Genomic DNA, 12,620 nt, shown 5'->3' with positions numbered 1-12,620 from the left:
CGTCCTCCGATACACAACCCAACCAAGCCGCACTGCTTCTTAACACAGCGCCATCCAACCTGGAAGCCAGCCGCAACAATGTGTCGGAGGAAACACCTGGCCAACCTTGGAGTCGTTGGTGTGCGATGAGACAAGGATTTCCCTACCGGCCAAACCCTCCCTAACCCGGACGACGCTAGGCCAATTGTGCGTTGCCCCACGGACCTCCCGGTCTCGGCCGGTTAAGACAGAGCTTGGGCGCGAACCCAGAGTGGCTGTACTGCAGCGCCAGCTGTGCGCCCTTAACCACTGCGCCACCCGGGAGGCCCTTATTTGTAAATGATTTTGTACATAATGTTTCTGCAACCATATTTTATGGCAGAAAAGAGCATCTGGACATCAGGACAGCAATCACTCACCTCGGATTAGATGAAGATTTTTTCAACAACAAGCAGGACTCACAGGATAATCTCCAAACACCCGGGAGTGCCGACATCCCAGTTATTTGCAAGAGGAAGCGACGCAGGTAGAGGACGAAGAGCCGGATGCCTAGTCCAGACCCGCAGAAGGCGAATAGGAAAGCTGCCGCTACCGTCAATATTACTCGCCAACGTGCAATCATTGGACAATAAATTAGACTAGGTACAATCCCGAATATCCTACCAACGGGACATCAAAAACTGTAATATCCTATGTTTCACAGAATCGTGGCTGAATGACAACATTGGATATTCAGCTAGCGGGATATACGCTATACCGGCAGGATAGAAAAGCACACTCCAGTAAGATGGGGAGGGGGGGGGGGGGTATGTGCATATTTGTAAACAACAGCTGGTGCACGAAATCTAAGGAAGTCTCTAGATTTTGCTCGCCTGAAGTAGAGTATATTGTGATAAATTGCAGGCCACACTACTTGCCTAGAGTTCTCAGCTATACTTTTTGTGGCTATACTTTTTTCACCCAGAGGCAGCGCTCCTAGTGGCCGGAGACTTTAATCAGTTCTAATCAGACTTTAATCAGTTCTAAACTTAAATCAGTTCTACCAAATCCCTATCAACATTCTAAATCACCTGTACTCCACACAAAGACATGTACAAAGCTCTCCCTCGCCCTCCATTTGGTAAATCAGACCAAAACTCCATCCTCCTGATTCCTGCTTCAAAGCAAAAATTAAAGCAGGAAGCACCAGTGACTAGGTCTATAAAAAAGTGGTCAGATGAAGCAGATGCTAAACTACAGGACTGTTTTGCTATCACAGACTGGAACATGTTCCGGGATTCTTCCCGATGACATTGAGGAATACACCACATCAGTCACTGGCTTTATCAATAAGTGCATTGAGGACGTCGTCCCCTCAGTGACTGTACGTATATAACCCAACCAGAAGCCATGGATTACAGGCAACATTCGCACTGAGCTAAAAGGGTAGAGCTGCCGCTTTCAAGGTGGGGGAAGCTTACAAGAAATCCCGCTATGCCATGCGACGAACCATAAAAACAGGCAAAGCGTCAATACAGGGCTAAGATTGAATCATACCACACCGGCGCCGACGCTCGTCAGATGTGGCAGGGCTTGCAAACTATTACAGACTACAAAGGGAAGCAAAGGCGCAAGCTGCCCAGCGACACGAGCCTATCAGATGAGCTAAATCACGTCTATGCTCGCTTCGAGGCAAGCAACACTGAGGCATGCATGAGAGCATCAGCTGTTCCGGACGACTGTATGGTCATGCTCTCCGTAGCCGACGTGAGTAAGACCTTTAAACAGGTCAACATACACAAGGCTGCAGGGCCAGACGGATTACCAGGACGTGTGCTCCGGGCATGTGCTGACCAACTGGCAGGTGTCTTCACTGACATTTTCAACATGTCCATGATTGAATCTGTAATACCAACATGTTTCAAGCAGACCACCATAGTCTCTGTGCCAAAGAACACAAAGGCAACCTGCCTAAATGACTACAGACCAGTAGCACTCACGTCCGTAACCATGAAGTACTTTGAAAGGCTGGTCATGGCTCACATCAACACCATTATCCCAGAAACCCAAGACCCACTCCAATTTGCATACCGCTCAAACAGATCCACAGATGATGCAATCTCTATTGCACTCCACATTGCCCTTTCCCACCTGGACAAAAGGAGCACCTATGTGAGAATGCTGTTCATTGACTACAGCTCAGCACTTCAGACGGTAGTGCGTACGGCCCAGTACGTCACTGGGGCAAAGCTGCCTGCCATCCAGGACCTCTACACCAGGCAGTGTCAGAGGATGGCCCTAAAAATTGTGAAAGACCCCAGCCATAGACTGTTCTCTCTACTACCCCATGGCAAGCAGTACCGGAGTGCCAAGTCTAGGACAAAAAGGCTTCTCAACAATTTTTACCCCCAAGCCATAAAGCGGCAGGGTAGCCTAGTGTTGAACTAGTAACCGAAAGGTTGCAGGTTCAAATCCCCGAGCTGACATGGTACGAATCTGTCGTTCTGCCCCTGAACAGGCAGATAACCCACTGTTCCTAGGCCGTCATTGAAAATAAGAATTTGTTCTTAACGGACTTGCCTAGCTAGCTAAATAAATAAAAAATAAAACTCCTGAACAGCAATTGTGTGCCCCAAACCCCTCTTTTACACTGCTGCTACTCTGTTTATCTTATATGCATAGTCACTTTAACTATACATTCATGTACATGCTTTGTTACTTCTAGGCTACTGCAATGCTCTACTTTCCGGCTACCTGGATAAAGCACTAAATAAACTTCAATTAGTGCTAAATACGGCTGCTAGAATCCTGACTAGAACCAAAAAATGATCATATTTCTCCAGTGCTAGCCTCCCTACACTGGCTTCCTGTTAAGGCAAGGGCTGATTTCAAGGTTGTACTGCTAACCTACAAAGCATTACATGGGCTTGCTCATACCGATCTATCCGATTTGGTCCTGCCGTACATACCTACACATAGGCTACTGTCACAAGACGCAGGCCTCCTAATTGTCCCTAAAATTCTATAGAGCTCCATTTTTATGGAATGGTCTGCCTACCCATGTGAGAGATGCAGACTCTGTCTCAACCTTTACTGAAGACTCATCTCTTCAGTAGGTCATAATTTGAGTGTAGTCTGGCCCAGGAGTGTGAAGGTGAACGGAAAGGATCTGGAGCAACGAACCGCCCTTGCCGTCTCTGCCTGGCCGGTTCCTCCCTCCACTGGGATTCTCTGCCTCTAACCCAATTACAGGGGCTGAGTCACTGGCTTACTGGTGCTCTTCCATGCCGTCCCTAGGAGGGGTGCGTCACTTGAGTGGGTTGAGTCAGACGTGATCTTCCTGTCTGGGTTGGCGCCCCCCTTGGGTTGTGCCGTGGCGGAGATCTTTGTGGGCTATACTCGGCGTTGTCTCAGGATGGTAAGTTGGTGGTTGAAGATATCACTCGTGGTGTGGGGGCTGTGCTTTGGCAAAGTGGGTGGGGTTATCCTGCCTGTTTGGCCCTGTCTGGGGATCTCATCAGATGGGGGCACAGTGTCTCCTGACCCCTCCTGCCTCAGCCTCCAGTATTTATGCTGCAGTAGTTTATGTGTCGGGGGGCTAGGGTCAGTCTGTTATATTTGGAGGACTTCTCCTGTCTTATCCGGTGTCCTGTGTGAATTGAAGTATGCTCTCTCTAATTCTCTCTTTCTCTCTCTTGGAGGACCTGAGCCCTAGGACCATGCCTCAGGACTACCTGGCATGATGACTCCTTGGTATCCCCAGTCCACCTGGATGTGCTGCTGCTCCAGTTTCAACTGTTCGACCTGCGGCTATGGAACCCTGACCTGTTCACCGGACGTGCTACCTGTCCCAGACCTGCTGTTTTCAACTCTCAAGATACAGCAGGAGCGGTAGAGATACTCTCAATGATCGGCTATGAAAAGCCAATTGACATTTACTCTTGAGGTGCTGACTTGTTGCACTATCGATAACTACTGTGATTATTATTATTATTATTTGACCATGCTGGTCATTTATGAACATTTGAACATCTTGGCCATGTTCTGTTATAATCTCCGCCCGGCACAGCAAGAAGAGGACTGGCCACCCCTCATAGCCTAGTTCCTTTCTAGGTTTCTTCCTTGGTTTTGGCCTTTCTAGGGAGTTTCTCCTAGCCACTGTGCATCTACACCTGTATTGCTTGCTGTTTGGGGTTTTAGGCTGGGTTTCTGTACAAGCACTTTTGAGATATCAGCTGATGTACGAAGGGCTATATAAATACATTTGATTTGATGTATATACTACCTCACAGACCTGTAACTACTTCTTTAAGAGGCTCCTCTGTCCTCCACTCGTTACCTGTATTAATGGCACCTGTTTGAACTTGTTATCAGTATAAAAGACACCTGTCCACAACCTCGAACAGTCACACTCCAAACTCCACTATGGCCAAGGCCAAAGAGCTGTCAAAGGACACCAGAAACAAAATTGTAGACCTGCACCAGGCTAGGAAGACTGAATCTGCAATAGGTAAGCAGCTTGGTTTGAAGAAATCAACTGTGGGAGCAATTATTAGGAAATGGAAGACATACAAGACCACTGATAATCTCCCTCGATCTGAGGCTCCACGCAAGATCTCACCCCGGGGGGTCAAAATGATCACAAGAAAGGTGAGCAAAAATCCCAGAACCACACGGGGGGACCTAGTGAATGACCTGCAGAGAAATGGGACCAAAGTAACAAAGCCTACCATCAGTAACACACTACGCCGCCAGGTACTCAAATCCTGTAGTGCCAGACGTGTCCCCCTGCTTAAGCCAGTACATGTCCAGGCCCTTCTGAAGTTTGCTAGAGAGCATTTGGATGATCCAGAAGAAGAGTGGAAGAATGCCATATGGTCAGATGAAACCAAAATATAACTTTTTGGTAAAAACTCAACTCGTCATGTTTGGAGGACAAAGAATGCTGAGTTGCATCCAAAAAACACCATACCGACTGTGAAGCATGGGGGTGGAAACATCATGCTTTGGGGCTGTTTTTCTGCAAATGGACCAGGGCGACTGATCCGTGTAAAGGAAAGAATGAATGGGGCCATGTATCGTGAGATTTTGAGTGAAAACCTCTTTCCATCAGCAAGGGCATTGAAGATGAAACGTGGCTGGGTCTTTCAGCATGACAATGATCCCAAACACACCGCCCGGGCAACGAAGGAGTGGCTTCGTAAGAAGCATTTCAAGGTCCTGGAGTGACCTAGCCAGTCTCCAGATCTCAACCCCATAGAAAATCTTTGGAGGGAGTTGAAAGTCTGTGTTGCCCAGCAACAGCCCCAAAACATCACTGCTCTCGAGATCTGCATGGAGGAATGGGCCAAAATACCAGCAACAGTGTGTGAAAACCTTGTGAAGACTTACAGAAAACGTTTGACCTCTGTCATTGCCAACAAAGGGTATATAACAAAGTATTGAGATAAACTTTTGTTAATGACCAAATACTTATTTTAAACCATAATTTGCAGATAAATTCATAAAAAAATCATACAATGTGATTTTCTGGATTTTTTCCACCTCATTTTGTCTGTCATAGTTGAAGTGTACCTATGATGAAAATTACAGGCCTCTCATCTTTTTAAGTGGGAGAACTTGCACAATTGGTGGCTGACTAAATACTTTTTCCCCCACTGTGTGCATAGTCACTTTAACCACACCTACATGTACATACTACCTCAATAAGCCTGACTAACCGGTGTCTGTATATAGCCTTGCTTCTCTTATTTTCAAATGTCTTGTACTGTTGTTTTATTTCTTTACACACACACACCTTTTCTTTGCACTATTGGTTAGAGCCTATAAGTAAGCATTTCACTGTAAGGTCTACCTACACCTGTTGTATTCGATTTGAGCTCTATTGCACTCCACACTGCTCTTTCCCACCTGGACAAAAGGAACACCTGTGTGAGAATGCTATTCATTTACTACAGCTCAGCGTTCAACACCATAGTGCCCTCAAAGCTCATCACTAAGCTAAGGACCCTGGGACTAAGTACTCCCTGTTCACTCATGACTGCATGGCCAAGCACGACTCCAACACCATCATTAAGTTTGCAAATGACACAACAGTGGTAGGCCTGATCACCGACAACGATGAGACAGCCTATAGGGAAGAGGTCAGAGACCTGGCCAGGTGGTGCCAGGACAACAACCTCTCCCTCAACGTGATCAAGACAAAGTAGATGATTGTAGACTACAGGAAAAGGAGAACCGAGCACGCACTCATTCTCAGCGACCGGGATGTAGTAGAGCAGGTTGAGGGCTTCAAGTTCCTTGGCATCCAAATCATTAACAAATTATCATTGTCCAAACACACCCGACAATCGTGAAGGGGCTATGACAAAGCCTATTCCCTATCAGGATAATTAAAATATTTTTTGGCATGGGTCCTCAGATCCTCAAAAAGTTCTACAGCTGCACCATCGAGAGCCTTCTGACTGATTGCATAACTGCCTGGTATGGCAACTGCTCGGCCTCCGATCGCAAGGCACTACAGAGGGTAGTGCATAGGGCCCAGTACATCACTGGGGCCAAGCTTCATGCCACCCAGGACCTCTATACCTGGGGGTGTCAGATGAAGGCCCTAAAAAGTGTCAAAGATTCCAGCCACCCTAGTCCTAGACTGTTCTCTCTGCTACTGCATGGCAAGCGACACTGGAGCGCCAAGTTGAGGTCCAAAATGCTTCTTAACAGCTTCTACCCCCAAGCTATAAGACTCCTGAACAGCTAATTAAATGTCTACCCAGACTATTTGCATTGCCTGACGATTAGCTAAGCAACCGCGTGACGCAGCATGACAACGTGAATGCGATTGGTTGACAGTCTGCTGGGTGGAGAGTTGTTCCTTCATTCATTGGATTCTCCTTTCTATAATATATCTGGCAAGTGACTTCTGGTGGTATGTCTTTTGGGGTATGTATGGGTGTCTAAGCTGTGTGCTCGTCCCTTAAAACAGACAGCTCTGTGATTTCAACATGTCAATCAATACCTCGCACAAAGTGATGCAGTCAATCTTTCCTCTACATGCATTTCATTAAATGTTGGCTCTCCTTGTACATTTATGGGCCAGCCGAGCTGCTCTGTTATTGGCCAAATGTAATTTGTCCCTCTTTGTGGCACTTGACACATGACTGGAACGTAGTCCAGGTGAGACAAAACTAGGGCCTCTAGTACTTGTTTGTTGATAGCGATTTCAAGAAAGCAGCACCTTACTATTGATAGACCTCTCCCCGTCTTAGCTACCGTTGCATCAATAAAGTTTGACCAGGACAGCTTACCATCCAGGGTTACACCAAGCAATTTAGTCTCCTCAACTTGCTCCATTTCCACATTATTCGTTACAAGATTTAGTTGAGGTTTAGGTAAATGACGTGTCCCAAATAAAATGCTCTTAGTTAGAAATATTTAGGCAGTCTAATGTTAGGACCGACGCATGCGCATGGACCAGAGTTAATTTTACCGTACAAAATAGTTATCGTATTTTGGAACTATTTCCGTGTTCACGTACTGGTCGGAATAGGAAACTCGTATACAACGAGTTAACGCAAGATGGCGTAGCAGTCAGACGTATTTGTCCTTCGTCTTGTCATGTCCCATGTATATATATTTTTCTTCACATATCTTTTTTAATTTTTCTAAACCCTTACTTCAAAATACTCTCCTGCCACCCGCCTCACCCAATGTGGTGTGGACCTGCTTTTTCTCTAAAGTATTTTTTCTCTATGACTGGAATCTCTCCAACATAAACTAGCCAGCTAACGGTCATCAGCAAACCCCTAGCTCGGAAAGCTTTCGCCAGTTTGTACAACGCGATTCAACCAGAGCATACCGGACCTATTTTTCTCTCCATATCCCTGGATTCCTATCGCAAGCTCTGAACCCTCTCACCTTCCGATCTTCGCAGCTAACGTCCCCTGAATAATAGCTGTCTAGAGCAAAACGGACTGTTGGCTTACGAGGCCCATCGAATCCATTCCGAAGCCACTAGCTAGCAGTAGAGGTCGACCGATTAATCGGGATAGCCGATTAATTAGGGCCGATTTCAAGATTTCATAACAATCGGAAATCGGTATTTTTGGGCGCCGATTTTGCAGATTTATTTTTATTTTTACACCTTTATTAAATCTTTATTTAACTAGGAAAGTCAGTTAAGAACACATTCTTATTTTCAATGATGGCCTAGGAACGTTCTGCCTACAGATTTTTACTTTGTCAGCTGGGGGATACAATCCTGCAACCTTACAGTTAACGAGTCCAACGCTCTAACCACCTGCCTCACGAGGAGACTGACTGTTACGTGAATGCAGTAAGCCAAGGTAAGTTGCTAGCTAGCATTAAACTTATCTTATAAAAAACAATCAACGACTGTCGTTGCTCCAATGTGTACTTAACCATAAACATCAATGCCTTTCTTAAAATCAATATACAAGTATATATTTTTTAAACCTGCATATTTAGCTAAAAGAAATCCAGTTTAACAGGCAATATTAACCAAGTGAAATTGTGTCACTTCTCTTGCGTTTATTGCACGCAGAGTCGGGGTATATGCAACAGTTTGGGCCGCCTGGCTCTTTGCGAACTAATTTGCCAGAATTTTACGTAATTATGACATAACATTGAAGGTTGTGCAATGTAACAGGAATATTTAGACTCATGGATGCCACCCTTTAGATAAAATACAGAACAGAATAAACGTTTAGTTTTCGAGGTGATAGTTTCCGGATTTGACCTAAGGCTCGTATTTCTATGTGTTTATTATAGTTAAGTCTATGATTTGATATTTGATAGAGCAGTCTGACTGAGGGGTGGCAGCAGCAGCAGGCTCGTAATAGTCAAAGGTATATGGTTTAGAGAGAAATAGTCAACACGTTATAATTCCTGTAATAATTTGCGGCTGAACTTGAAAGGGGTTCCTTCATTATTTTACCGTTCATGTCTTCCATAGAGAATGTCTTGATCTACTTCAAATAAGGTCTGTGTTTCGTGCAGGCTTAAACCACCTCAGCGTTTTGAGACCCGTGTAAATCTCACTAGGATAAGGTAACTTTTGTCAAAATATTTTAATAAACCCACTGTACAATTTTATTTAACTTCGCTTATATTTAGCCAATATTGATCAGAGTTACCTTGTCCTATGGACATCTACACAGTAATAAAATTGGCAAGGTGGTGTAAGCCTACATGAAACACAGACCTTATTTTAAGTGAATCTAAAAATATCCTATGGAATAAAGTAATGAAGGAACCGCCTCTCAGAATTTGCTTGGTGTCATGGGAATTATGACTCGCAATTTGGTAGTCAATTCCTACCACGCCATTATTAAAATAGGATTTCCTGCATATAGAAATTACAGTTTTTGTTTTCAACATTCATCACAGGTAACTTAAGCTCTATTTTTATTCAAACAGTTGAGAGTATTTGTCTCCTAAGCAGACTCTTCAGTATCATTGTCACTTCAGAGCTGTGTGTTTTACAGATGGCAGAGAAAAGCAGAGCACCAGTGTGGGACTATTACATGAAATTGGCACCAGGGAAAGCAAGGTGTCTTATTTGTGATAAAGATGTAAGCATGGGGTCAGAAACGGCTAAATTAAAAAAATACCACCCTGTGGAATCACCTTTAGAAAACCCATCCCAAAGCCCATATGTATTATATTAAGTTAAAATAAAAGTGTTCATTGTTCATTCAGTATTGTTGCAATTGTCACTATTACAAAATATATATATATTTATTTATAATAATGACAGATATATGTCGGAGTTTCTACTTCTAAAAATTCACATTTCCAGAAACAAGTCTCTCACCGTTGCCGCTTGCTACAGATCACCATCTGCCCCCAGCTGTGCCCTCGACACCATATGTGATTTGATTGCCCCCCCATCTATCTCCTGAGCTCGTGATGCTTGGTGACCTATACTGGGACATGCTTAACACCCCGGCCATCCTACAATCTAAGCTTGATGCCCTCAATCTCACACAAATTATCAAGGAACCTACCAGATATAACCCCAAATCCGTAAACACGGGCACACCTCATAGATATCATCCTAACTAACTCACCCTCCAAATACACATCTGCTGTTTTCAACCAAGATCTCAGTGATCACTGCCTCATTGCCTGCATCCGTAATGGGTCTGCGAGCAAACGACCACCCCTCATCACTGTCAAAGGCTCCCTAAAACACTTCTGCGAGCAGGCCTTTCTAATCGACCTGGCCGGGGTATCCTGGAATGACATTGACCTCATCCCGTCAGTAGAGGATGCCTGGTTATTCTTTAAAAGTGCCTTCCTCACCATCTTAAATAGGAATGCCCCATTCAAAAAATGTAGAACCAGGAATAGATATAGCCCTTGGTTCACTCCAGACCGGTCTGCCCTTGACCAGCACAAAAACATCCTGTGGCTTTCTGCATTAGCATCGAATAGCCCCCGTGATATGCAACTTCTCAGGGAAGTTAGGAACCAATATACACAGGCAGTTAGGAAAGCAAATGCAAGCTTTTTTAAACAGAAATTTGCATCCTGCAGTACAAACTCAAAAAAGTTCTGGGACACTGTAAAGTCCATGGAGAATAAGAGCACCTCCTCCCAGCTGCCCACTGCACTGAGGATAGGAAACACTGTTGCAACCGAAAAATCCACTATAATTGAGAAATTCAATAAGCATTTTTCTACGGTTGGCCATGCTTTCCACCTAGCTCCCCCTACCCCGGTCAACTGCCCGGCACCCTCCACCATTTCTCCTACACCCATATCCAGATAGCTGATGTTCTGAAAGTTCTGCAAAATCTGGACCCCTACAAATCAGCCCGGCTAGACAATCTGGACCTTCTCTAACTAAAATTATCTGTCAAAATTGTTGTAACCCCCATTACTAGCCTATTCAACCTCTCTTTCGTATCATCTGAGATTCCCAAAGAATGGAAAGCTGCCGCGGTCATCCCCCTCTTCAAAGGGGGAGACACTCTAGACCCAAACTGCTACAGACCTATATCTATCCTACCCTGCATCTCTAAGGTCTTCGAAAGCCAAGTCAAGTTAACAAACAGATTACGGACCATTTTGAATCACATCGTACCTTCTCCGCTATGCAATCTGGTTTCCGAGCTGGTCATGAATGCACCTCAGCCACGTTCAAGGTCCTTAACGATATCATAACCGCCATCGATAAGAGACATTACTGTGCAGCTGTATTCATCGACCTGGCCAAGGCCTTCGACTCTGTCAATCACCACATTCTTATTGGCAGACTCAACAGCCTTGGTTTGTCAAATGATTGCATCGCCTGGTTCACCAACTACTTCTCTGATATAGTTCAGTGTGTCAAATCGAGGGCCTGTTGTCCGGACCTCTGGCAGTCTCTATGGGGGTGCCACAGGGTTCAATTCTCGGGCCGACTCTCTTTTCTGTATACAAAAATGTTGCTCTTGCAGCTGGTGATTCTATGATCCACCTCTACGCAAACAACACCATTCTGTATTCTTCTGGCCCTTCTTTGGACACTGTGTTAACTAACCTCCAGACGAGCTTCAATTCCATACAACTCTCCTTCCGTGGCCTCCGAATGCACTTAAACGCAAATAAAACTAAATGCATGCTATTCAACCGATCATTGCCCGCCCATCCAGCATCACTACTCTGGATGGCTCTGACTTAGAATACGTGGATAACTACAAATACCTAGGTGTCTGGCTAGACTGTAAACTCTCCTTCCAGACTCACATTAAGCATCTTCAATCAAAAACGAAATCTAGAAATCGGCTTCCTATTTCGCAACAAAGCCTTATTCACTCATGCTCCAAACATACCCTCGTAAAACTGACCATCCTACCAATCTTTGACTTGGGTGATGTCATCTACAGAATAGCCTCCAACACTCTACTCAGCAAACTGGATGCAGTCTATCACAGTCCCATCCGTTTTGCCTCCAAAGACCTTATTCTCAACTCGCCTACCTGGTTAAATAATTAAATAAAGGTGAAATAAAACTAAAATAAAAAACGACAGCTTGCGCATAAATAGGATAGTCCATCGGCATTATAACGTACATACATAATTGTTTTGTGAGCAACGAATGAAGCCGGTCACAGAACCAAATCGGTCCAACAGAGCGTTGAAGAAGGCCGCCCGGATCTCCCAGGACCAGAGCTAACAGGTAGCTAGCTAGCTAACGTCACACAACTCCAGCTGGACAAACAAGATACTTACCCTGGTTTGGGTTTAGACAACGACAGTTTTCTCTGAGCAGCATTGCTATGTCTCTCGAGTTGTTCCTTCAAATTATTTTGAGGAAGACTGGACATCATCAGCTAGGCTAGCTTCTCAACATTAGCATTCATTATAACTGTCTAGTCTTGTTATTTCGCGAAACACCACTTGTGCAGTCTGTGGATGTATTATTGTCGTGGTCTATAAAATAAAACGTTGTCTACCTAGCTATAGCTAATTGACAAAAATAAATAAATTCAGCAACCAAAGGCAAAGAGTCAGTCTGTTAAAGTGTTTTAGCGCCGTTTTGACTAAATGCTTTCCATTGGTTCAGAAACTGATTTCCTGTCACGGGTCTGGTTATCATGGGAAATGTAGTCAAAGATAGAAAAGCTATCTGGCTACATGCAGAAAGGAATATACAG

The 12,620-nt window shown here is 44.6% G+C and overlaps 1 protein-coding gene across 3 annotated transcripts in view; it reads right to left on the bottom strand.

Moving 5' to 3' along the window:
• blm (BLM RecQ like helicase) overlaps positions 1–12,507 on the bottom strand; it is a 35,823-nt gene extending 23,316 nt beyond the window's left edge. For all 3 annotated transcript variants that reach the window (XM_064929884.1, XM_064929886.1, XM_064929885.1), the window contains exon 1: positions 12,196–12,507. In XM_064929884.1, the coding sequence (XP_064785956.1) occupies positions 12,196–12,293 (98 nt within the window). In that variant the 5' untranslated portion in view covers positions 12,294–12,507. The remainder of the gene's footprint in view (positions 1–12,195) is intronic.
• Positions 12,508–12,620: the final 113 nt, after the last annotated feature.

The sequence above is a fragment of the Oncorhynchus masou genome, chromosome 22 (assembly GCF_036934945.1).
Source record: "Oncorhynchus masou masou isolate Uvic2021 chromosome 22, UVic_Omas_1.1, whole genome shotgun sequence".
In the NCBI taxonomy this organism is placed as follows: domain Eukaryota; kingdom Metazoa; phylum Chordata; class Actinopteri; order Salmoniformes; family Salmonidae; genus Oncorhynchus; species Oncorhynchus masou.
Note: the sequence above shows the minus strand (reverse complement) of the source record. Positions and strands in the feature narration are given on the sequence as shown.